The sequence below is a fragment of the Aquarana catesbeiana genome, linkage group LG01 (genome assembly GCF_042186555.1).
Source record: "Aquarana catesbeiana isolate 2022-GZ linkage group LG01, ASM4218655v1, whole genome shotgun sequence".
Classification (NCBI taxonomy): Eukaryota; Metazoa; Chordata; class Amphibia; order Anura; family Ranidae; genus Aquarana; species Aquarana catesbeiana.
In genome coordinates this window covers 880568311-880596207 of record NC_133324.1, presented here as the reverse complement: position 1 = coordinate 880596207, position 27897 = coordinate 880568311, and the positions used below count along the sequence as shown (strand labels likewise).

Genomic DNA, 27897 nt, shown 5'->3' with positions numbered 1-27897 from the left:
GACTTTCAGCGGACTTTCAGCGGACTTTTCCAGTCGCAAATCTGACGGACTTTAGATTTGAAACATGCTTCAAATCTTTACGTCGTAACTCCGCCGGACCCAGAAATCCGCTCGTCTGTGTGCTAGTCCGACGGGCAAAAACCCACGCTAGGGCAGCTATTGGCTACTGGCTATCAACTTCCTTATTTTAGTCCGGTGTACGTCATCACGTACGAATCCGTCGAACTTTTGTGTGATCGTATGTAGGCAAGTCCGTTCGTAAGAAAGTCTGCCGCAAGCCTGCCGCAAGTCCGCCAAAAGTCCGCCAAAAGTCCGACAAAAGTCCGTCTAAAGTCTGTCGGACAGGCTATCGGACTTTTGTAGCCGAAAAGTCCGACCGTGTGTACGCGGCATTAGGCTTTGACCACCTTCACATGCCTGATCTTATGCCGCGTACACACGGTCGGACTTTTCGGCTACAAAAGTCCGACAGCCTGTCCGACAGACTTTCGATGGACTTTTGTCAGACTTTTGGCGGACTTGCGGCAGACTTTCTTACGAACGGACTTGCCTACATACGATCACACAAAAGTCCGACGGATTCGTACGTGATGATGTACACCGCCCTAGCGTGGGTTTTTTTCCGTCGGACTAGCACACAGACGAGCAGATTTCTGGGTCCGGCGTAGTTACGACGTAAAGATTTGAAGCATGTTTCAAATCTAAAGTCCGTCAGATTTGCGGCTGGAAAAGTCCGCTGAAAGTCCGCTGAAAGCCCGGGGAAGCCCACACACGATCGGATTGTCAGCCAGCTTTAGTCCGTCGGCGTCCGTCGGACTTTTGTAGACGAAAAGTCCGACCGTGTGTACGCGGCATTAGATTTTGAGTTCACTAATGATTGGTTAACCAGTATGTTTTCTTATTTACTCTGACATCTATTAATAGACATCGTTATCAGGACTCAATTCGAATGTGTAACTGTACTATTTTAGACTCTGATAAACTGTACGTTGTTCTGTTAAAATTTTCTTTACTCTGTATACATTCTTACGTACAATAAAAATTCTTTAAAGCTGAATATAAATTGATGTAATGTATAGATGTATGGTGAAAGCAAAGTGAAAGATAGGGAAATAGAAAGTAAAAATTAGGTAATAATGAAATGTTGCTATGATGAGATATGCTTGGGAATAATAATGTTTTCTTGGTTTTTTTTATGTTTTGTTTTTACTCGGTGTTGTTTGTTTTCATAGGTTGTAATAGGAAAATGATGTGTTTAATAAAGAGGAGAATTGAAATTAAATGGGAAAATGTATTGAGCCTGGGTATGCCCAATAGGCTCTGTTTTTTGTATCTATTTATTTTTTATTTTTCTCATAATAAAAAAGAATAAATTTAAATTAAAAAAAATAGTTACTTCTGATTGGAAGCGTTTAGTTACGCTTTAAAAAATGGGTTAAACTTTGCATTCAGCTCTGTATTTCTAACTTGTTTAGTCTCTTCAGGAACCTAAACATGTTTTTGAAACCTAACCTTGAAGAGACACTAAGCTGGGAATGCTGTATGACAGATGAGAATATAAACATCGGAAATGTTGGATGATTATCATTGGGAATGCATCCAATTGCTGAAATCTTTATACCTAGAAGGGGATTAGAGGGACTTTGAAGCAATGGAAAGAGAGTATGGCATATTTCTATACCTGCACCTGGTTTTTGTCCTGCCCTCTTAGAATACCCTTTGTTTAGATGTTCATTTGTTTTTGCTCTGAATTCCCTGGGTACTTTATATTAAAAAAAATCTTCTGGAAAAAAAAAATGATGTTGTGGCTCAGGTCCTGTACCCAGTGCCATCCTAATAACATCATGGGCCCCTGAGCAAAGTCATGCACTTAGCCCCTACCAAGGAGATGGTGACCTGCAGCACGCATACATAGCAGCAAACAGTGGGTGTGGCTAAATTATGCCACATATTGGGCATGGCTTTTTAGTCTGGTTAGAAATTTTTGTCTGATTTTAACAATTTGAACTGCTTCCGTACTGCGCTATAGCTGAAAGGCGGCTACAGAGCAGCTCTCATGTGCCGCACATTGGGCGGGCTTTGTGACCACTATGTCCTTTGGCCCTTTCCCATGTAATCACCGCTGGTCACCAGGGACGTGCGGTGATCTCAGTGGCTGGTGAGGCACTGGCTAGTATCAGAGCCAGATACACACAGGTTACATACGCCACGATTGTTAGAGAGAGAGAGCAATAATTCTAGTGCCAGATCTCCTCTGTAACTTTAAACGTGTAACCTGTAATGTTTTTTAAAGTGTTATCTATGGAGATTCTTAAGTACTGAAGTTTGGCGCCATTCCACAAGTGTGCACAATTTTAAAGCGTGACATGTTAGGTATCTATTTACTCTGCATAAACATCAACTTTCACATTATAAAAATCGGGCTAACTTTAATGTGTTTTTTTTTTTTTTTTTTAATTCATGTCTTTTCGACGCATGCCCCCTTCTATGTCACTGCAGTGAGAGGCGTGCCTCCACTGCAGCAGTTTTATTGGACAACTTGGGCCAATGGTGCTTTACCATTGGTCCAAGACTCCAAGCTATCTATTGAGCTCAGTGCCTGTGACAAAAAGTGAGAGGCACTGTGAGCTCATCCTCTCAGTCTGCTGCAAACAGAGTGTGCCAGCTTGTATTTAAACTGGCCACTCGGTATTTCGCTTCTGACAGGCTTTGCAAGGAGCCCCGTATCTCCGGAACCATAGCTGATAGGAGCCCCAATTTGGTGGGGTAGGACTTCAGCTACCTACCCCCCAAACTTGTAGTCTCTGTGACCCCAGATCGCCTCCCCTGCCTCCATATCCCTGCTGGTCACATGTAAAAAGACTTGCTGGTTATATGCATTGTTTTCCTCACACACAGGGAATTTCTGACAGGGCACAGTGAGTACATTCTTTACAGATAATCAGTGCAGCCCCAACACGGCCTCCTCATCAGTGTCCAGCATGCAGCTTATCAGTGCAACCTTATCAGCGCACATCAGTGAAGAAGAAAAATTATGTTGTTTTTTTTTTTAACATTTTCAGTCTCTTTTTTATGTGTAGCAAAACATAAAAAACCTAAGTCATGATTAAATACCTCCAAAAGAAAACTGTCTCAAAAAAATTATAAAAATGTCATTTGGGTACAGTGTTGCATGACCGCGTAATTATCATTCAAAGTGTGACCGTGCTGAAAGCTGAAAATTGGACTGGGCAGGAAAGGGGTGAAAGTGCCCGGTATTGAAGTGGTTAAACATCATTTTTTACATTTTATTTTTCACAACACTGTGACAGAGACCTAAAGTATCACTTTTGAGACAGAGAAAGGGACCGAGGAAATGCATACCCCAGTCACTTTCTCTGCAGCCTCAGCTGCACTGCAGATGAATGAACAGGAAACAGAGACTCCTGTTCATTCATAGACTGAAGCATAGCAAGCATAGTTTACTATGCTTCAGTTATGAATGAACACAGTTAGTGATTGGTACCGATCACTCGCTGTGTTCATGCAGAAAAAATTACATAGCAGCATCTAGCTGCCCATTTTAAGTGATTGTAAAGTCTTGTTTTTTTTTTTTTTTTTGTTAAAAATAACAAACATGGGGGAGTTTGCTTTGAATATTAAAATTGAATAAAAGCCCGGATCCTCCTTTTTTTGGGTCCCACGCCGGCACTCCTGTCTCCTCCCTTCTGCTGGGTGCCTCCACAACAAGCAGCTTGCTCTTGGGGCACCTGAGCTGAGCTGCTTCTCTGTGTGTCCATTCATACACAGAACCACGGTTCAGCTCTGTCCCGACTGGCTCGCTGGCTGTGATTGACAGCAGGGGGAGCCAATCAGGAGTGCGAGTCCCCAGAGAGGCAAGGCTCTTGTGGACATTGCTAGATCGAGAGGGGGCTCGGGTAAGTATTAGGAGGCCTGGGGAGGGGGGTGGTTGCTGCACACAGAAGGTTTTTTACCTTCATGCATATGCATGAAAGTAAAAAAACTGTGTGCCTTTACAACCACTTTAAAATGGAACTACACTGTATCTGAGTACCACAAACCGAAAACACTCTTTTATTCATTTTTAATATTCAAAGCAAACTCCCCCATCCATCCATGTCTCCATGCTTTATGTTGCTGAGAAATCATTTTGAAAAATACCCCCCTAGCATTTCTGGCTGTGGCCATCTTGATTAAGGGCAAATGATTCATGTAGCATTTACTTCCTGGATTCCATCTGCCCTTACTTTAGACATGCAGGTATGAGGGTGTTCTTAGCTGAGAAAACCCGTCCTCCCCTCCTGAAGTATCCTGGGATATATGACATCATTTGCTTAGGCATGGAAACCAGGAAGTAACTGAAGAGATGTTAAAAAAAAAGGTAAAACATAGAAAGGTATACAATATTTATATAGATTTACTAAGGCTAGCAGCATAAGGATTACAAATAGTCAATGTTGATTGAGAGTGTGAAGTTACACTTTAATGTATACCTTTGTCTAGAATAAGTTTTACTGCAAGTTACATTACGTGCTTGTCCATTAGTCCTAATGACTTATGGCCCGCACACACGATCCGAATATCATACGAAAACTGTCGTCCGAGGAAGAATCGTACGATTTTCGGATGCTGTGTATACTACTTCCGAGAGCCGATCACGACAGTTCATCCGATATTATTCGATTGGACAAGCACGAAAATTTTGCTTGTACGATTCCAGATCGTACGATTTTTAGTTAGTACAGTTATCATCCGAAAATACAATACAAATACATTACAACACATGACATCACTTCTGATTTTTTTTCTGCCGTACGAGAATTTGTGACTTTATTTACCTATTCAATTTCTACTTGCGACTATTAGGTGAAAAAGGTCGTACAATCTGTCGTACGATATTCGGATCGTGTGTACGGGCCTTTAGTGTGCCCTGGCAGTGTTCCCTAGGAATCCACAGCACTCCCGGTCCTGTCCCCCAGGAAGCGGCTGTCTGTTCTGGGTTGTGTAGTGCCCCTGTCATGATGTGTATTCAATATATCATCAGGGGTGGGGCTGCAAAAACCACAAATAGGCAGCTAGCCCCCTGGTGGCATGCACAGATTCCCCTGGCTGATTACCCTGGAGACTGGAAATCATTGAGGTAGACATCGCTACTCAACTTAGTTCTGGGTCCTGCACCAAGCAGCTGCCCTGCTGCATTCTGAACATAGGAGGTTGGCTGCTCGGCATGGACGCCAATCAGAGAATGCTTTGCATTTTCTAAATCTGTGGTCTCCAAACTGTGGCCCGGGGACTGGATGCGCCCCTTTACTTGCTTTTATCTGCCCCTAGAGGTATTATCCCCCCCCCACTGTCAGAAACAGTGGGACATTAGTTTTTGCCAGTTACACTGACAATGGTGTACTATTACTCTCACTGGCACCTACGATGGGGCTCTATCCCTTCTATTGATACCAATGATGGGGCACTTTTACTCCCACTGACCCCGGTGATGGGGCACTATTCCTCCCACTGACCCCAATGATGGAGCGTTATTCCTCCCATTGACCCCAATGATGGGGCATTATTCCTCCCACTGACCCCAATGATGGGGCATTATTCCTCCAACTGACCCCAATGATGGGGCATTATTCCTCCCACTGACCCCAATGATGGAGCACTATTCCTCCCACTGACCCCAATGATGGGGCATTATTCCTCTCACTGACCCCAATGATGGAGCACTATTCCTCTCACTGACCCCAATGATGGGGCATTATTCCTCCCACTGACACCTATGATGGGGCATTATTCCTCCCACTGACACCTATGATGGGGCACTATTCCTCCCACTGACCCCAATGATGGAGCACTATTCCTCCCACTGACCCCAATGATGGGGCATTATTCCTCTCACTGACACCTATGATGGGGCATTATTCCTTTCACTGACACCTATGATGGGGCATTATTCTTCCCACTGACACTAATATTGGGGCACTATTCCTCCCACTGACACCAATGATGGAACACTATTCCTCTCACTGTCTCCAATGAGTAAATAAAGAGGAGTTGGGACTTTAAATGAAGCACCCAAAGGTGCCTCCATCCCGGTAATGAATAGAGACTAAAGGGGAGTTGGGACTTTAAATGAAGCAATTGGATAGTGGAGGTGAATTACAATATATAAATTTTATTAAATAACATTTAAAACATAGTTCATCTCATATATATACATGGAGCGTGCACAAGGCCTGAACATGATGTATAAGAGAGTACATGCTTAGCAACATATGATCAAAGTAGTGGACGTATAGATAAATATGGCATGCAGGTGCCAATAGCAATATGCCCAATGCAGGCACATGTGCCCACATGGTATATGTACATCCACCAAATGATATATAAACAACATCATAAAGTAAAATGCTTGTAAACGAGTAAATGTCAGTCCGTATAGGGTGTAGCTGTAGCATCAAGTATAGTTCGACGCGTTTCGTGGGTAATCACACTCGTCAGGAGCAGATGAGATAGACATACCTATGGGATATATATAAGGATGTAGTAAACCGTACTCTAGAGAAGAATTATCAAGAATATTTTATATGTAAAGATGGTTAACCAACCACACTCACCAACCCAGACAGTAAATGCAGCGCGGGGCAGCCGGCACAGGGTTGGCCGAGGACATAACCCCAAATGTTATTTAATAAAATTTCTATATTGTAATTCACCTCCACTATCCAATTGCTTCATTTAAAGTCCCAACTCCCCTTTAGTCTCACTGACACCAATGATGGGGCGTTTATTCCTCCCACTGCCACCAATGATGGAGCACTACTCCTCCCACTGCCACCAATGATGGGGCATTACTCCTCCCACTGACACCAATGATGGGGCACTAATCCTCCCAATGCCACCAATGTGGGGGACTATTCCTCCCACTGCCACCAATGATGGGGGACTATTCCTCCCACTGCCACCAATGATGGGGCACTACACCTCCCACTGCCACCAATGATGGGGCACTACTCCTCCCACTGCCACCAATGATGGGGCACTACTCCTCCCACTGCCACCAATGATGAGGCACTATTCCTTCCACTGACCCCAATGATGGGACACTATTCCTCCCACTGACACCAATGATGGGGCACTATTCCTCCCATCACCTAAGCTATGATTAAGCAACGATGATGTTGTGAAACGCATCAGCTGTCTTACCCTGCTTCTACTGTTACATGAACTTTGACTATCTGCTACAATAAAGGCTTATATTGGAGTGCAGCTGTCCAGATTCCTTTTCTTCATTATTGTTTGTGCTGAGCCAGCACCTGTTATTTCCACACCGGGGAGGGCGTCACTCCCAGTTCATTATCTGGAGCGGTTCAACCTCTTCTATGGTAAATACATAGTTACTGTACATTGGTCAAAGCTAGACCATGTATAAAATATCGATACCTGGAATTCTTCTTTACAGTGGTTCGAAAGGCTAAATGTTTTTTACCCTAATGTATTTTCTGCATTAACCATTTGACCTCCAAAAGATTTACCCCCCTTCATGACCAGGCCATTTGCGATACGGCACTGCGTTACTTTAACTGACAATTGCTCGGTCGTGCGACACTGTACCCAAATAAAATTCATGTCCTTTTTTTCCCCACAAATAGAGCTTTATTTTGTTGGTATTTGATCACCACTGTGTTTTTTTTTTAATTTTATTTTTTGCACTATAAACAAAAAAATCACTGACCATTTAAAAAAAAAAAAAATATTCTTTACTTTCTGCTATAAAACATATCCAGCAAAAAATCGAATTTCTTGATAAATTTAGACCAATATGTATTCTGCTACATATTCTTGGTAAATAAAATCCCAATAGGCGTATATTGGTTGGTTTGCGCAAAAGTTATAGTGTCTACAATCTATGGGATATATACTTGAATTTTTACATTTTTTTTCAAATATAACTTTTAATAATACCCACAACGGATAGTATTTGTGTAAAAGGTGAGGAGTAAGGTACCACCTAATTAAAAGTTTATAGTTAGTTATTTGGATCGGGCGTGTGGGGCTTCGAACACTCCTGAGCCTATCTCTAGTCCTCACTCACCAGAACAATAAAATATCTGTGCCTTGTCAAAGTTAGGAGATTGTGTCTCATTTTTACTTCTCCACTCCATGTACATGTTGAAGGAGTAAAGACCAGGCATGGGCATCCATAGTGTAAATCCATTTTATTCAATTAAACATACATTACAAGTAGCTATTTACATATAAAACTGCTTGTTCCCAAGCTACAAGCACTTCCTACCCTATGGATTTACACTATGGATGCTCGGGCTTCACTCTTTCAACATGTACATGTTGGGACTGCGCCATTGCAGCAGACAAATCGAACACTAAGTGACACTTTTTTGGGGACCAGTGGCATTAATACAGTGATAAATGCTAAAAATATGCACTGCCACTGTACTAATTTATTATTCATTTATTTATTTCAGGTACTTTTATAGGGCCATCAAGGTGGAGCCTAAAGAGGAAGGGGTGTGGTTTACAGATGATAGGGCAGGTCTTAAACAGGAAGGGGTGTGGTCTTGACAGGAGGGGTTGGGTCATATTTAACCACATGCCAACCAGCCGCCACAGTTGTACTGCGGCAGAATGGCACGGCTGGGCGAAACAACGTTATGTAATGTCGCTTCGCCCTGTGGCCACTAGCGGGCACAGGCACGCTGCCGGAGGCACGCATGCGTGCCCCCCAAGCCAATGTGAGTGCCCGGCGGTCTCGATCACCGCCGGGCTCCCGCGATCGCCGCTGAGACAGGAGAACCCGGAACTGTGTGTGTAAACACACAGTTTCCGGTGTTCTGCCGAGAAACACGCGGATAACGACCCCCCTGTACTGCGCAGGCGCAGCACTTGCGCAGTACGAGCCGGTGGAAATAGCCGAAGCCGAATAGTTGTAAATCAGCTGTACACGGCGCCTGTAAGAGGGCCCCTCGCGGGCTCGCTTCGCTCGCCACGCTTCGCTCACCACGCTTCGGGCACGGCCTCGCTGCGCTCGCCACTTTTTTATTCTGCCTCTAGGTCCACTTGGATGGTGGGGCTTGAACCTGGACTCAGGGCGCAGGCGCCGTGTACAGCTGATTGAAGGTTTTTCAGCTTCGGCTATCTGCGGCGGCTACTTAGTCGTTCGTACTGCGCAACCGCTGCGCCTGCGCAGTACAGGGGGGTCCTTATCCGCCGGGGGGAACTTTCTCGGCAAGACACTGGTTCTCTGAGGGGAGAACTGACAGATTGTCTGTTCATACACAGTATGAACAGCGATCTATTAGCTTCCCTGCACAGTCCCCTCCCCCCTTCAGTTAGAACACAAACTAGGACACACTTAATACCTTCACTGCCCCCTAGTGTTAACCCCTTCACTGCCAGTGACATTTTTTCAGTAATCAATGCATTTTTAATCACACTGATCGCTGTATTAATGACAATGGTCCCAAAAATGTGTCAAAATTGTCCGACATGTCCGCCATAATGTCGCAGTCATGATAAAAATCGCAGATCACCGCCATTACTAGTAAAAAAAAATTATAATAGAAATGCTATAAATCTATCCCCTATTTTGTAGACGCTATAACTTTTGTGCAAACCAATCAATATACGGTTATTTTTTTTTACCAAAAATATGTAGAAGAATACATATCGGCCTAAACTGAGGAAAACATTTTTTTCTTTATATATTTTTGGAGGATATTTATTATAGCAAAAAAATAATGTTTTTTTTTCGAAATTGTTGCTCTTTTTTTGTTTATAGCACAAAAAATTAAATTCGCAGAGGTGATCAAATACCACCAAAAGAAAGCTCTATTTGTGGGAAAAAAGTACGCCAATTTTGTATGAAACGTTGCACAACCGCGCAATTGTCAGTTAAAGCAATGCAGTGCCAAATCGCAAAAAGTGCTCTGGTCAGGAAGGGGGTAAAATCTTCCGGGGCTGAAGCGGTTAAATTAGGGGGTGCACGAATTTAGTCAGGTCTAGGGCAGCACAAAACCTAAATACACCACTGAGTCGAATTCTGAACGATTTTTTGAAAATTTAGTGCGTTCTGTAATCCGATGATTCAACCAACCAAGCCATCAATGTCACCTCATGTTACAGAAAAGAAAATTTGTGGCCGAGAATCTTCTATTTTTTTCCAGGTCACAGCTCATGCGCATTTCTTTTTCAATTAGATTTCTCTCACAATTCTCCCTTCATAGAAATTAGTTTTGTTTTTCCAACAAAATTTAAACATGCCCAATCACTCAAATTCGATTGCTGCACAAAAATCACCCGTTGCTGCAGACCCACTAATGGTCCAAAAGCAAACAATTATTCAAAGGTACAATTTTCAAATCAAAATCGTGTGTTGGCTGGACTCAGGCCCCATTCAGACCTCATGTAGTGTGATTTTTTTTAATCGCAATTTACACGCTTTTGCACATGTCACGCATAGGGCAGCCATTCACTTCAATATGCTGACAAATATGTGCCAAAGGCACATACTGCCCTTTGTGCGTTTGTCACCCAAAAGAAGCTCCTACGCAATTTTTAAACGCTCGTTTTGCTGCAACTACAGCGTGATTTACTTGTGCGACAATCGCGTTTGAGGTGCCAATAAGAATGAATAGCATTAAATTATGTGTTTTGCTGCAAATGCCACCCAATTTGCAATCGCCTAGAATCAAGGTGTTTCTGCAGGCGATTCCAATTCCTAAAACAGGGTTTTTTCCATTCAAACTTGGCGATGTGGAATCAATCCCAAATCGCTCATCAATCGTGGCGAAAACGCACGGCGTGCATTTTGAATGGCATCCCAAACGCGGTGCAATTTTGCTGTGATTGTCACGTGTCAGAATTGAATAGAAAACCATTTAGAATTCAACACGTGTATGGCCAGCCTAAGGCCCCGTTCAGGCCCCCGTAGCTGGAATGAGCGCTCCCACGCGTGATTTTTTAAAGCGTGATTTACACGCTTTTCCACATATCATGCATAGGGCAGCCATTCACTTCAATGGGCTGCCCTGTTTGCGACAAAAACGCATGGCACGCGTTTGGGTGCCGATCATTTTTAATGGCAATCCCAAATGCGGTGCAATTTTGCTGCGATTGTCACGTGAAATAATCGTGCAGAAATCAGGTGTTTAAAAGGCGCAAAGCTTGTCAACCAAACTAGAACAAGAGATTCTTTTGGGCAACAAACGCACATCGAAGTGAATGGGCTGCCCTATGCATGTCCTGTGGAAACGCACGTAGATTGCACTTAAATATTCACGAGTGGGAACACTCATTCTCGCTGCATTCAAATGTAGCGTCTTTGAGCGTTTATCCGGCGTTTTTATGCGCGATCTGCGTGTTTTTAGACAGCGTTTTTGAGCTTTGCCATTTTTATTATCCAATAGAGAAAACTATCACCTGTTGCATCTTTTGTTGCTAGGCATTTCAGCTTTTTTAGCTTTTCCATTAGCTTTTATTTCTTTACTTTTTCTTCTTCTTATTCATTTATTATTAATATAATTTTTTCTTTGTTCGGGTAAGGGGTTATGCCCCTTACCCAAACAATTTCCGAGCAATTTCCGACAACAAATGTTCGATGTGAGCTTGTTGTCGGAAATTCCGGCCGTGTGTAGGCTCCATCGGATATTTGCTGTCGGAATTTCCAACAACAGATGTTTGAGAACTGGATCTCAAATTTTCCGACAACAAGTAAATTCCGATCGTAAGTAGACAATTCCGACACACAAAGTTCCACGCATGCTCGCAATCAAGCAGAAGAGCCGCACTGGCTATTGAACTTCATTTTTCTCGGCTCGTCATACGTGTTGTACGTCACCGCGTTCTTGACGTTCAGAATTTCCGACAACATTTGTGTGACTGTGTGTATGCAAGACAAGTTTGAGCCAACATCCGTCGTAGAACATTCCATGGTTTTTGTTGTCAGAAAATCCAATCGTCTGTAGGCGGCATTAGAGTAAGGCTCGGTTCACACATGGGCGGCACGACTTGCAGGTCGCCTCAGCGAGGCGACCTGCAAACGACTGCCGGGGCGACTTGCGAGACGACTTCTGCATAGAAGTCTATGCAAGTCGCCCCAAGTCGCCCCCAAAGTAATACAGGAACCTTTTTCTAAGTCGGAGCGACTTGCGTCGCTCCGATTAGAACGGTTCCATAGCACAGAACGGGAGGCGACTTGTCAGGCGACTAGGTCGCCTGACAAGTCGCCCCAGTGTGAACCGAGGCTTAAGGTTAGGTTAGGGTTAAAATTAGGGTTTAGGGTTATTTATTTATTTGGTTAGGGTGTTAATAACACTACTACTACTACTACTACTAAATAAATGTAAAATAAATACACAAATAAATAAAAATAATCATAAATAAATGAATACTATGTAATCATAAATAATTAAATCCATAACCTTAACCCCTAACCCTTAAAAAAAAAAAAAAAAAAAATTATTATTAATATACGCAATTTATATAGTGACAACAGTTTACGCAGCGCTTTACAATGTATAGGGGGGACAGCACAATTACAGTACAGTTCAGTACAGAAGGGACAGGAGGGCCTTGCTCATAGAGCTTACATTCTAAAGGGAGGGGGTGGTGGTACAAAAGGTAATAGCTGCAGAGAATGATTTGATGGGGGTGGCTCGGGGACAATTGTTAGGTGGGTGTGGGATAGGCTTCCCTGAATAAATTAGTTTTCAGGGATCTCCTAAGGCCCCTTTCACACTGGAGCGGTTTTCAGGCGGTATTGCGCTAAAAATACCGCCTGAAAACCGCCCCTAAACAGCCTCCGCTGTTTGTTTAGTGTGAAAGCCCGAGGGCTTTCACACTGAAGCGGTGCGCAGGCAGGGCGGTGAAAAAAGTCCTGCAAACCGCTTTTTTGGAGCGGTGAAGGAGCGGTGTATTCACCGCTCCTTCACCGCTCCTGCCCATTGAAATCAATGGGACAGCGCGGCTATACCGCGGCAATACCGCGGCTATAGCCGCGCTGTACGAGGGATTTTAACCCTTTTTCGGCCGCCAGCGGGGGTTAAAACCGCACCGCTAGCGGCCGAATACCGCTGCAAGAAAGACGGTACAGCAGCGCTAAAAATAGCGCTGTTGTACCGCCGACGCCCCCACCGCCCCAGTGTGAAAGGGGCCTTAAGGTGGACAAGTTAGGGGCTGATTGGACATACCGGGGCAGGGAGTTCCAGAGGATGGGAGAGGCTCTGGAGAAGTCCTGAAGGTGAGCATGAGAGGAGGTAACAAGGGATTTGGGCGATATCTGCAGATGACGTGGGTGATGTAGAATGATAACAAAATACTTATAAATAACTGAACACCCTAACACAAAATAAATAAATACATTTTTAGAATTATAAATGTTTGTTTTGTTTGAGTGTCTATTATTATGTTTATTATTATATTTATAATTATTGATAATTTATTTAAAATATTTTAGGTTGGGGGTTAATTATTGTTTATTTATATATTATTACATATTTATTTTATTTATGATGATTTTTGGTTATTTGTGTCTTTATTTTACATTTATTTATTCATATATTATGACTATTTTTATTTTATTTATTTTTTCATTTCAGCAGCAAATCATGCAAATACATGTGAAAAAATGCGTGAATGCGCACAAAAACTGGGAGTAAAAACGCGCTTAAAAATGCACAAATCTGCCTGATTTGAGTTACAAAAAAAAAAAAAGCCCCAGAACTTTTTTGAGCTTCAGGCGTTTGGCTTCCCATGACTTGGAACAAGAGATGTGAATCGTTTCCATACAGAATAATAGATTTTTTTTTTCTCCTCCAGTGTTTTGGAGCTTCAAGCTAAAAAAAAAAAAAAAAAAAAAAAAAAAAGAACTGGGTGTGAACGGAGCCATAATAAATGATAGAATTGTAGGGGTGTGTGTTAGTGATGTGGTGAATATGAAGTAGGTTGCTATGGTACAGGATGTGACCCGCAGTGCAGGCAGAGGGAATGCTGGGAGTTGTAGTTCTGTACAGCCAGCAGGGGAAAGTTTGGCATTGTGATGTAATAGGAATCCTGATAGCTGCAATGTTTTCTTTCAATGGGAGGCAGGCCATTATAGAGGAGGGGGATGGGGACTGCCCCATAGATCTGTGTATTGCTGGCTCTGGTTTCCGGGGGAGCTGCAGTCCTCCTTCCTCCTTCTATCACAGCACACAGGCTGCATGGAGAGCACAGTGAGTAATGGGATGTGGGTTGTAGTGCATGCTTCCTCTTTGTTGTATAGAGTGCAGCTCACATGATGTCTGCCAACACCCCTCTGTACATGGCCACAGAATGATCAGAACTCTGTGTATCTCTATGATTGATATACTGCTATCAGGACAAGACTTGGCTCCTTCTATTGGATACATTGGGGCTGATTTACTAAAGCAATAGAAGTAAGTAAAGTCACATGGGCAGCTGGGGGAGGGTAAAAACAGGAGGTGCAGTTTTAACTTCTCTCCCCCCCACCTCCCATATATTCTACCTTTACAAGGGGATGAGGTAATGATAGGAGGAGGACATGCAACTTTAACTTGGCCAGCTTGGGTGTGACAGGCGGCACCAACATTTGTATGGACCCAGCACACCGATCTGATATGTGTTTTATTTTATCTCATATGAATTTAGATCCTTCTTGAATATTTTGTGTGACATTAAAGCGCTATTAAACCCCAAATTAAACATTTATTAGATTGCAGCTTTTTTTTTTTTTTTTTCTTTTCCCTTTTTTTTTTTTCTTTTCTTTTCCTTTTATTTCTTTTCCTTTTTTTTTTTTTTTTTTGACATTTTCCCCTCTGTTGGTAATCTGGGCAGTAACACAGCTTCTTTTATTACAGTGCCCCCACTCTAGATGACCTTTGGACAGCAACATTGTCAGTCTGAAGGGAGGGGGGGGGGGGGGGGGGTGTTTAGATGTACTATCAGATTTAACCACTTCCATACTGGGCCTATTCTGGCACGCCTCTCCTACATCTACAAATCATTTTTTTTTTTGCTAGAAAATTACTCAGAACCCCCAAACATTATATGTGTGTTTGTTTTTTTTTTTTTTTTAGCAGACACCCTAGGGAATAAAATGGCGGTCGTTGCAACTTTTTATGTGGCACGGTATTTGCGCAACAATTTTTCTAAATCATTATTTTTTTGCTAGAAAATTACTCAGAACCCCCCCCAAACATTATATATGTTTTTTTTTAGCAGACACCCTAGGGCAGTGATGGCGAACCTTGGCACCCCAGATGTTTTGGAACTACATTTCCCATGATGCTCTGGCACTCTGCAGTGTAGTTGAGCATCATGGGAAATGTAGTTCCAAAGCATCTGGGGTGCCAAGGTTCGCCATCACTGCCCTAGGGAATAAAATGGCGGTCGTTGCAACTTTTTATGTCGCACGGTATTTGCGCAACAATTTTTCTAAATCATTCTTTTTTTTTTCTAGAAAATTACTCAGAAACCCCCAAACATTATGTTTTTTTTTTTTTAGCAGACACCCTAGGGAATAAAATGGCGGTCATTGCAACTTTTTATATCGCATGGTATTTGCGCAACAATTTTTGAAACGCGTTACGCTGAGTAAATAGATACCCAACATGTCACGTTTTAAAATTGCGCACACATATGGAATAGTGCCAAACTTAAAAATCTCCATAGGCGGCACTTTTAATTTTTTTACAGGTTACCAGTTTAGAGTTACAGAGAAGGTCTAGTGCCAGAGTTATTTCTCTCGCTCTAACGCACGTGGCAATACCTCACATGTGTGGTTTGAACGGGGTTTACATATGTAGGCGTGTGCGTGAGCTACCGGGGACAGGGGCGCTTTAAATTTTTTTTTTTTTTGCTTTTCATTGCTCATTTTACTCTCTTTTTTTATTTTTACACTTTCTCTTATATATTTTTTTTAATCACTTTTATTCCTATTACAAGAAATGTAAACATCCCTTGTAATAGGAATGGTGTGTGACAGGTCCTCTTTATGGAGAGATGTGGGGTCTATAAGACCCCACATCTCTCCTCCAGGCTAGAAAGCATGAGATCAAAAAAAAAAATATTCACGATCCCATGCTTTCCAGCCACGATCGCGGCTTTGTTTACAAGTGTGGCCCGGACGTGAAGTCATAATGTCGTGCGCGGGCCTCCGACAGTCATAGAGATGACCGGTAACCATCTGGTCACCGGAAATCTCTATGATCGTTATCCATGGCGGCCGATTTTTTAAAAAAAAAAATTAAAAATTTTTTTTTTCTCCGGGTCCCAGATGGCACGGGAGAGCCCAGAGAAGCACCGGAGGGCGGCGGGAGTGGGGGTGGTGACCCCTCCCGTCGCCTGTAAGAACGATCTAGCGACTGAACTGTCACTATGATCATTCTTATGGTGCACAGAATCGCCTGCTGTAGCTGCAGGCATCAATCAGGTATTCCCACTGAAAGTCAAGGACGTCATATGAGAAGTGGTTAAATATTATTATTATTATTATTATTATTATTATTCAGGATTTATATAGCGCCAACAGTTTATGTAGTGCTTTATAATATAAAAGGGAGACAATACAGTTATAATACAATAAAATACAAGAGGATTAAGAGGGCCCTGCTCAGAAGAGCTTACAATCTAATAGGGTAGGTACACTAATAGACTGAAGCCAAACTCCAGCTAACACTTTATAAGCAGTCAAAATGGTTTCTTTCCTTTTTGGGATTAAGGTTTAAACATAAATGAATAAAAGCTGATTATTGTAAGCACCCCCTGTCAGTGGTGAATGGTTTATCTCAACCCTTTAACCACTTGCCTACTGGCCACTTTCACCCCCATCCTGCCCAGGCCAATTTTCAGCTTTTAGCGCTGTCGCACTTTGAATGACAATTGCGAGGTCATGCAACACTGTACCCAAACAACATTTTTCTCATTATTTTCACACAAATAGAGCTTTCTTTTGGTGGTATTTAACCCCGGAAGGATTTACCCCCTTAGTGACCAGGCCAATTTTTGCTATACTGCACTGCGTCACTTTAACTGACAATTGCGCGCTCGTGCGTCGCTGTACCCAAACAAAATTGATGTTTTTATTTTTTTGCGCTATAAACAAAGAAAGAGCGTCAATTTTGAAAGAAAAAACAATTTTTTACTTTTTTGCTATAATAAATATCCCAAATGAAAAAAAACAAAACAAATGTCTTCATCAGTTAAGGTCAATATGCCAATATGTATTCTTCTACATATTTTGGGTAAAAAAAAACGCAATAAGCGTATATTGATTGGTTTGCGCAAAAGTTATAACGTCTACAAAATAGGGGATAGTTTTATGGCATTTTTATTCTTCTTTTTTTTTTTTTTTTACTAGTAATGGTGGTGATCAGCGATTTTTAGCGGGACTGTGACGTTGTGGCAGACAGATCGGACACTTTTGACACTTTTTTTTTTTTGGGATCGGTGACATTATTACAGTGATCACTCTATAAATGACAATGACAGAAAAGGGGTTAACACTAGGGGGCGATTAAGAGGTTAAGTGTGTGGGGGGAGGGGACTGACTGGGAGTAGAGAGAGATCGCTGCTCCTGATCACTAGGAACAGACGATCTCACTCTACTCCCCAGACAGAACGGGTTCTGTTTGTTTACATTGAGAGATGCCCATTCTGCCTCTCTGTGGAGTGATCGCGGGTGGCCGGCGGACATCGCAGCCACCGGCCAAGCACATCGGCTCAGGCGACGTGCGCCTGCTATAACCATTAAAGGGACCAACGTACACCTACCGCGATTTGCGCAGCTGAGCCAACCTGTCGCAGTATAACTGCGGCGGCTGGTCGGCAAGCGGTTAATCGCCACTGGGTTTTTATTTTTGGCTAAATTAACGGAAAAAGACCCAAAAACCTTTTTATAGTTTGTTATAAAATTGTGCAAACAAGTAATTTTTCTCCTTCACTAATGTGGGCTGATAAGGCTGCACTGATAGGCGGCACTGGTGGGACTGCACTGATAATCGGTGTAGATGTCCATTTTGGAGAAGCCGGTTAGCTGTCAACATGAGGAAAGAAGTGCCGATAACCGTGATCAGCTGTGATTGGACACAGCTGATCATGTGGTAAAGAGCTGCTGATTGGCTCCTTACCTCAATCTGTGATCAGCAGTGTCTGGAGACACTGAAATCAAAGAGCGCGCCCAGCAGCCATCATATGACGGCATCCCAGAACTAGACGACCGTGCTGTAGCCGTCATTCGTCTATAGCGCAGTCAAGTGGTTAAAGTGTTAGTAAACCCACAACAGTAAAATCAGTCTGTATACGCAGTAAAGCATGCTTGTTATACTCACTGTGGAGCCTAAGGGGTTAATCCTCTGCATTGTATAAACAGGCTGTTTGATCCTGTCCCCTCTGATCCTTCCCTTCTACTGTCCCCAATCCATCTGCTGATAGTACAGAGCCTTTGGAGGCACTCTGCACATGCTCAGTTTGGTGTGTATTGCTAGGGAGTGGGGTTTTATTTTTTTTCTTAGGGGAGGGGGGGCATGTGATCAGCACAGAGCCAATCAGCACTGTCCAGACAGAGGGTCAGATATAGAATGCAGGGTCCTGGGTTAGTAACACTTTAACTGCTACATCTGCAAGAGATCTCATTCTTTTTAAAAACAGGCTTATTGGCAGGATTACTAGATGAAAATAGAAGAAAGAAAGCCTAATGCAGGCCATACATGGGATGAATTTTGAACGGTTTGTCTATAGAAAATCAAAAATCCAAAGTTTTTTGGAATCTGATGGTGCCAAGATTGATTTTGAAATTCAACCAACCAAGCCTTCAATTTCACCCCATGTATGGAAAAGAAACTGTGGCCTGGGATCTTCTCTTCTTTCCAGGTCACAGTTAATGCAGTTTTCTTTTTTGAATATACTTAAAAGTGAAAGTAAAAGAAAATCCCACATTTTGGGTTGTCCCTGGAACAGGAACAGAGGAAAAATCTTCCAATGGGCACACTAGTTCTGGTGTCAACCTGGGATTCCCTCACCTTGGAGGGATTTCCTCCCACTTCCTGTTTTGGCTCTGGGACAGGAAATGAAGGGAAATCTCAATGGGACACCGATTAAAAAAACCAAAAAAACCTAATGGGGGTTATAACCCTCAAATACACTATCCAAAATGAAGAAAACGGCACAACACACAGGAACAGAGCTGAGGCTGTCAATTGGCTTGAGCTCCCTCCCCCTGTCATCTTTTTTTTCCTCTTGGTGTCAGGAAAGAGACAGCCAACAATGGATGCCTCATAGTAAATCTATGGGTGACATCATCTCCCAAGCTCTCAGATCTCTCCTCTACACTGCCGCTGCTGGAGACCGGACCGGGACAACTTCACTATACAGTAGCTCACAAAAGTCAGTACACCCCTCACATTTTTGGAAATATTTTCTTCTATCTTTTCATGTGACAACACTGAAGAAATGACACTTTGCTACAATGTAAAGTAGTGAGTGTAAAGCCTGTATAACAGTGTAAATTTGCTGTCCACTCAAAATAACTCAACACACAGCCATTAATGTCTAAACCGCTGGAAACAAAAGTGATGTCACATGAAAAGATATAATAAAATATTTACGAAAATGTGAGGGGTGCACTCACTTTTGTGAGATACTGTACATAGTTACACTGGTTCAAGCTGGATCAATGTAACTGTATACAATTTCCATACTTGAAATTAATCTTTAACATATTTTGTGATGTTTGGGGGGTTCTTAGCTTAACTGTAGTTCTCGGAAGTAAGCCCACTCCAGCTGAGAAGTACAGTTTTAGGACTTGCGGCCTACTTTTATTGAAATGAAAAAGTAAATCTTTGCCTCAGGATTCCCGCACAGGGGTTTCAGCTTCACACAGCATCAATTCCACAAAAATTGTTCATCCTCCTGGCTGTTTCTCTCCGGCCCCCAGGTTTGTTATAATGCCTCTCCTTCACTCAGCTAGTGTCCACTGACCCACACTCCACTACACTACACTGTACCACACTGACCCGCACGCCACTACACTGTACCACACTGACCCGCACTCCACTACACTGTACCACACTGACCCGCACTCCACTACACTGTACCACACTGACCCGCACGCCACTACACTGTACCACACTGACCCGCACTCCACTACACTGTACCACACTGACCCGCACTCCACTACACTGTACCACACTGACCCGCACTCCACTACACTGTACCACACTGACCCGCACTCCACTACACTGTACCACACTGACCCGCACTCCACTACACTGTACCACACTGACCCGCACGCCACTACACTGTACCACACTGACCCGCACTCCACTACACTGTACCACACTGACCCGCACGCCACTACACTGTACCACACTGACCCGCACGCCACTACACTGTACCACACTGACCCGCACTCCACTACACTGTACCACACTGACCCGCACTCCACTACACTGTACCACACTGACCCGCACGCCACTACACTGTACCACACTGACCCGCACTCCACTACACTGTACCACACTGACCCGCACTCCACTACACTGTACCACACTGACCCGCACTCCACTACACTGTACCACACTGACCCGCACTCCACTACACTGTACCACACTGACCCGCACTCCACTACACTGTACCACACTGACCCGCACGCCACTACACTGTACCACACTGACCCGCACTCCACTACACTGTACCACACTGACCCGCACGCCACTACACTGTACCACACTGACCCGCACGCCACTACACTGTACCACACTGACCCGCACGCCACTACACTGTACCACACTGACCCGCACGCCACTACACTGTACCACACTGACCCGCACGCCACTACACTGTACCACACTGACCCGCACGCCACTACACTGTACCACACTGACCCGCACGCCACTACACTGTACCACACTGACCCGCACTCCACTACACTGTACCACACTGACCCGCACGCCACTACACTGTACCACACTGACCCGCACGCCACTACACTGTACCACACTGACCCGCACGCCACTACACTGTACCACACTGACCCGCACGCCACTACACTGTACCACACTGACCCGCACGCCACTACACTGTACCACACTGACCCGCACGCCACTACACTGTACCACACTGACCCGCACGCCACTACACTGTACCACACTGACCCGCACGCCACTACACTGTACCACACTGACCCGCGCCGCACTGCACCACACTGTCTTTGTCAGATGTCTGGTTGACAAAGCACCCATGACACTGGACCGACCCCAACACACACATGCTGTCCCTGCAGCCTCCTGTCCCTGCGTGGATCACCTGTCCCGTCAACAGGGCACACCCATCTCCGGGCTGGAGCCCTGAGCTGTGCCCAAAATCTGCCTCAGCTACCATTATAACCCTGTATGGTGGAAAGCCTGAAGCTACAAAACGCTGGAGGGGAAAAAAAATCAATTATTCTGTATGGGGATGGTTCACATCTCCACTCCAAAACGCCTGAAGCTCGAACAAGTTTTTTTTTTTTTTTTTTTTTAGGCAGATTTGGGTGTTTTTCTGCTTTTTACATTGGTGACCTTTTGACCTGTACAAAATCAAGGCAAAAATTGCAACAATATTGTGCAACTTTCTGTCTGAAAACGCTACGCTCAGGTGTGAATGGGGCCTTACAGAGAAGCTTTTATGATAGAAGAGACCACTAGGATCTCCTCTGTTATAAAAACCCTGCCTGTCGGTGCTTTTTATTTTTTTACCTTTTTTATATACGACTTTAATTGAATCAGTTGGACTTGACCCCTTCCTACCCAACTCCAGTGTTCCAGCCCACCCTCTTTGCTGCCACACATGTGTGCATTACTTCAGTGGCAATAGGTTAATGTTCAGTAAAGTAATATTTACCTCTGTGATTAGTGACAATATTACATAATAGTCATGGCGTTTTAGGACTCACCACACTTGTGGCATCCCCTGCCACCCAGGTGGTTGACGGGCGGCTGGGAAGGGTTATGTCGCCTTCTCACCTCCTGTTTTAACCCAGAAAGGTCTGCACCCCCACATCACGCAATTGCAGGATGGCTGCAGCTTGGCCCCATTCAAACACAACATAGGGAAACATGTTGCCTTTTTTGCCTTGTGTATAACCCTGTCCGCCCATTTTTGTAGCTAGAGGGGTGTTCAAGAGAAGCCCCTATAGTCAGAGGGCAACTCTGTAAATGTATGAAAAAGATCTTCTACATTGGTTTTATTGGTATTTTATCAAATATCTGTGAACTACATAATAAACTTAATTACCAAGCTGTCCCTGTTTTTCAGGCATGAAACTGCAACAAGAATTGTGACCTGGCCTAGACAATGGAAATAGTATATGGTACGTGATTCATTTTTGTCAAATACCCCGAAGTCTGTTTTAACAATGCCATTTATACTGTATGTGTTCTCTCTGGCTATTTCACTGCAAATACACAAATAGTTGTGTTTCTTAAAGGGTCTATCAAACTTGAAATGGGAATAAAGGTATACCCAGAGCTATAAAGGAAGAGAATGAAAGGGTTAGTTCACCTTTGCAAAAAAACTGTTTATGCAGATAAGGGGTGTTTGTAGATTAAAAAAAATTAAAAATAAAACATTACAACTCAGACTAAAGTTGAATATTGCCCTTGCTGTGGGTGTAGGCCATTTACATACCTCCTGAAGCCTGACTGGAGTACTACCAGTCAGTGACTTGTAATGGGACTGCAATAGTGCGGCGGTCAATCTGACACGAACTGACTGCCTCTGATGCTAATACAGTGATCAGTGCTAATAATATACACTGTCACTGTACTAATGACACTGCCTGGGAAGGGGTTAACATCTCGGGAATCAAGGGTTAAATGTGTGCCGAACAATGGTTACTGTGTGCTATTTTTACTAAGCAATGTGCTGGTTTTTACTCCCTTCGCAGGGAGAAAAAAAAAAGTCACATCACTGCTGTCAGTAGAGAGCCCTGTGTGGTTTACCAAACAGAACTCTCATCTGTAATTTGCTCAGCCGATCAATGGGTTGCGGGCATAAATCATTGGCTGGGACCCGCTGATCGGCTTGTGCTGTAGAGAATGACAGTACAGCCGGGGTGGCGGGTGCATGTGCACCTCCTACTCAGATAAACCAAATCACTTACATGTACGTGATTTGGCACAACGGGGCTGCCCTGCCACAGTAAAAGTGTGGTGGGCAGTCCTGAAGTGGTTAAAGTTGTGTAGATGGTCGTGATGCTTACCTGATTGGTGGAACAGATGGGGTGATTGGGAGGGTAGTTATTGGGAAGGAGTGGTGTAGAGTCACTTGCAGATCAGAAGTTGTTGGGTGGACTTTCCTCCCTCCTGCCTGATCTATATATGTGTGTGTGTGTGTGTGTGTGTGTGTGTGTGTGTGTGTGCGCAATCTTTTGTTGTAGCGTTAGGCAAGTGTGTTGTCATGCATCAATGTGCGTTTTTCCTTTGTGCATTCAAACGCATTTTCACATCCATTTTTAATGTGTTTTTAATTTGCAGTGGATAGGTTTAGCTGCCATTGACAGTCTTGCTAATAATTGTTTTCAGTGTATCAAAACACAGATTATATCTGTTGTAATGCTCTGACATTGCGTTTTAGCCCATTGGGTCTCACAACGCACTAAACCACAAACAAAAAAACAAAAAAAACAAACAGATGTCATATTTTCCTGCAGTGCTGTGATGGGAACAGACATTATCTTTATTATAGAGAACTGTGGTTGTGACACATGCGTTTTAGCTCGTTGGAGCATGTGTGTTAAAATGCAACTGTGTAAATGGGTTTCAAGTGTTTCTGACAGTTGCATGCTCTCATCACTTTCTAGAGAATAAAGTACACAACACAAGTTCCTTGATTATCTATGAATGAATGTATAAATTAAAAAACTGAACCAGAGCACAGGCAATGCTGCTAACCATTAAACATTGTTTTCTACACAGGGCACAATGGCCAGAAGGTATCCCTGGAGGATCTGCGGTGGTTTTTTGCAAAGTCAAAAGTCTCTATCAGTCTGGCGGTTACCGAATACTCTTCTTTTTTGGATAGTTTAAAGGAGGAAAGTTTTCTGTCTGAAGAGGAGTCACTGGTAAAGTGCTTTTATTCATTATACTTCACAGCTGGAAGAAATGTCAGCTACAGGAAATACCTTCTATGCCCACAAGAGGGCCCTCGAGTACAGATAAAATAATACCTATAGCAGGGGGTCTTGAATTTTATGGAGGTCCGGTCAGAAAAATTCCCGGCTAGAGCGGTATGCTTAATCGTTAAAAAAAAAATCATGATCTCGATTGAAACCGCCCTCACGATCCTAATGCGGCATTACCTGGATTCTGTGTAACAATTTCTCTGCTCAGAGCTGTCAAAAAGAGAAAAAAAAAAAAAAAAAAAGCAGGCAAATGTTTATCAACATTGGTCAGCACAGAAAGATAGAGAAGAGATACAAAGTATCATTTGGTTCTTTGAGATCAGAGGGATAAACTTCGGTCTGTAAATGAGGTCAGTTTAACCACTCAGGCTTCATGTACACTGCTGCTGGTAAACGGACTTTTAGACCAGTTTCACAGTTAAAAGCATGTTTTGTTATTTTGAAATTCAGAGAATCCTGGCATAGCATTCACTTGCAGTTGTACATTGCAATTAGCTGCGTTTACAGTGGGAACGGAAAGTATTCAGACCCCCTTAAATTTTTCACTCTTTGTTATATTGCAGCCATTTGCTAAAATCATTTAAGTTATTTTTTTTTTCTCGTTAATGTACACACAGCACCCCATATTGACAGAAAAACACAGAATTGTTGACATTTTTGCAGATTTATTAAAAAAGAAAAACTGAAATATCACATGGTCCTAAGTATTCAGACCCTTTGCTGTGACGCTCATATATTTAACTCAGAGGCTGTCCATTTCTTCTGATCATCCTTGAGATGGTTCTACACCTTCATTTGAGTCCAGCTATGTTTGATTATACTGATTGGTCTTGATTAGAAAAGCCACACACCTGTCTATATAAGACCTTACAGCTCACAGTGCATGTCAGAGCAAATGAGTCATGAGGTCAAAGGAACTGTCTGAAGAGCTCAGAGACAGAATTATGGCAAGGCACAGATCTGGCCAAGGTTACAAAAAAAATTTCTGCTGCACTTAAGGTTCCTAAGAGCACAGTGGCCTCCATAATCCTTAAATGGAAGATGTTTGGGATGACCAGAACCCTTCCTAGAACTGGCCGTCCGGCCAAACTGAGCTATTAGGGGAGAAGAGCCTTGGTGAGAGAGGTAAAGAAGAACCCAAAGATCACTGTGGCTGAGCTCCAGAGATGCAGTCGGGTGATGGGAGAAAGTTGTAGAAAGTCAACCATCACTGCAGCCCTCCACCAGTCGGGGCTTTATGGCAGAGTGGCCTGACGGAAGCCTCTCCTCAGTGCAAGACACATGAAAACCTGCATGGAGTTTGCTAAAAAAACACCTGAAGGACTCCAAGATGGTAAGGAACAAGATTCTCTGGTCTGATGAGACCAAGATAGAACTTTTTGGCCTTAATTCTAAGCGGTATGTGTGGAGAAAACCAGGCACTGCTCATCACCTGTCCAATACAGTCCCAACAGTTAAGCATGGTGGTGGCAGCATCATGCTGCGGGGGTGTTTTTCAGCTGCAGGGACAGGACGACTGGTTGCAATCGAGGGAAAGATGAATGCGGCCAAGTACAGGGATATCCTGGACGAAAACCTTCTCCAGAGTGCTCCGGACCTCAGACTGGGCCGAAGGTTTACCTTCCAACAAGACAATGACCCTAAGAACACAGCTAAAATAATGAAGGAGTGGCTTCACAACAACTCCGTGACTGTTCTTGAATGGCCCAGCCAGAGCCCTGACTTAAACCCAATTGAGCATCTCTGGAGAGACCTAAAAATGGCTGTCCACCAACGTTTACCATCCAACCTGACAGAACTGGAGAGGATCTGCAAGGAGGAATGGCAGAAGATCCTCAAATCCAGGTGTGAAAAACTTGTTGCATCTTTCCCAAAAAGACTCTTGGCTGTATTAGATCAAAAGGGTGCTTTTACTAAATACTGAGCAAGGGGTCTGAATACTTAGGACCATGTGATATTTCAGTTTTTCTTTTTTAATAAATCTGCAAAAATGTCAACAATTCTGTGTTTTTCTGTCAATATGGGGTGCTGTGTGTACATTAATGAGGAAAAAAATGAACTTAAATGATTTTAGCAAATGGCTGCAATATAACAAAGAGTGAAAAATTTAAGGGAGTCGGAATACTTTCCATCCCCACTGTATGTGCGTTTACATGCGGCTGCTTTGGAACATTCTTGCCATTTCTGATGTGCTTCCTGTTGTTTTTCTTTCCTTGTTGCCGCTGCTATCTGCAGGTGAAATATTACACTGCGATTACCTGCAGTTATGTGCAGATAGCTGCAATAAATCGGTCCTGGACGCAGTCAAGTTTATTTTTTCTAACCGCACAAAACCCCATGTAACAAAACCATTGCTAAATGCAGTGTGTGAATGGGGCTATAGGAAAGCATTGTATGAGTTGGGCTGCGGTAGATAACTTGATCTATCCGCAGCTAAAAGCTGAATTCTATCCACCCGTATGAAAGGGGCCTTAGGAGCAGTTGGGCATTTTTTTTTTTTTCCAGCTGCCCCTGAACTCTCCTCTGTTATCTTATCAGTACATGTACACAGGGTTGTTTATAATCCTTTCTAGGCAGTTGATTTTAGAAGCAGGTTTTGGAAAGGAAAAAAATGCGTTCACGAATGGATGTTCAGAGGCATTTGAAATGGCAAACGCCTGTAATGGCTTGTAAATGTGGTAACTCGCCTTAAGCCGCGTTTCGTTTACAGGAGTTTTTGACTATTAAAAAAAAAACTAAAAAAAACGCGGCATGTAAACATGGCAAAACGGGCGTTTTTAAACGTTGGTTACTATCTGTCATTCAGGAGAGGTTGTATACCATCCCGTGTACATTAAGCCTAAAAGACTAAACCTTTTTTTTTTTTTTTTTTTTTTTTTTTTTACACTTGTTGCTTACAAGTTAAAATCAGTATTTTTTGCTAGAAAATTACCTAGAACCTCCAAACTTTTTATATATGTTTTTTAGCAGGGAACCTAGAGAATAAAATGGCTGTCATTGCAATATTTTGTCACACGGTATTTGCGTAGCGGTCTTTTAAACACAATTTTTTGGGAAAAAATACACATCTATGCAATAAAAAAAAACTAAACAGTAAAGTTAGCCCAATTTTTTTGGATAATGTGAAAGATGATGTTGCGCTGCAAGAGTCGTTTATCCAGAATCGTGCAGCTCTACTTCCGTTAGAGGTCTGAATGTCGTTAGCGCTAGAACACATCACGGTCCCCCGTGTACATTATCGTCTTCAGTGTACCTTTCATATCTTAGTCCCCTTTACATCACAGTCCCCTCTTTAAAGCAGTCGCACAGTGTCCTCAATTGCCCTTCACATCACTGCCCCCCTTTACATTGCAGTGCACTTTACACAGTGTTGTCCTGACCTCCCTGGGGCCCTAAGCAAAATTCTGCTAAGGGGCCCTCTACCTGACCCATGATGCCGTGAGCTATGCAAACCATTTGCCATTGCCACACCTGACACTTCAGTGCTTCCAATACAATCCTCCCTCCCCAGAGATCCTCCCCTTACATCAGGGTCCCCAGAGAGCCTCCCCTTACATCAGGGTCCCCAGAGAGCCCCCCCTTACATCAGGGTCCCCAGAGATCCTCCCCTTACATCAGGGTCCCCAGAGATCCTCCCCTTACATCAGGGTCCCCAGAGATCCTCCCCTTACATCAGGGTCCCCAGAGATCCTCCCCTTACATCAGGGTCCCCAGAGATCCTC

The 27897-nt window shown here is 43.4% G+C and overlaps 1 protein-coding gene across 6 annotated transcripts in view; it reads left to right on the top strand.

Moving 5' to 3' along the window:
• The window catches only part of LOC141117645 (uncharacterized), a 132318-nt gene that overhangs the window by 25538 nt on the left and 78883 nt on the right, over positions 1-27897 (top strand). For 2 of the 6 annotated variants that reach the window (XM_073610627.1, XM_073610634.1), the window contains exons 2-3: positions 22309-22363; positions 23970-24115. In XM_073610627.1, the coding sequence (XP_073466728.1) occupies positions 22348-22363; positions 23970-24115 (162 nt within the window). In that variant the 5' untranslated portion in view covers positions 22309-22347. Of the gene's footprint in view, positions 1-13950; positions 14229-14261; positions 14433-22291; positions 22364-23969; positions 24116-27897 lie in introns of those variants that run through there. The other 4 variants (XM_073610621.1, XM_073610605.1, XM_073610613.1 and 1 more) reach the window with 4 other exon arrangements.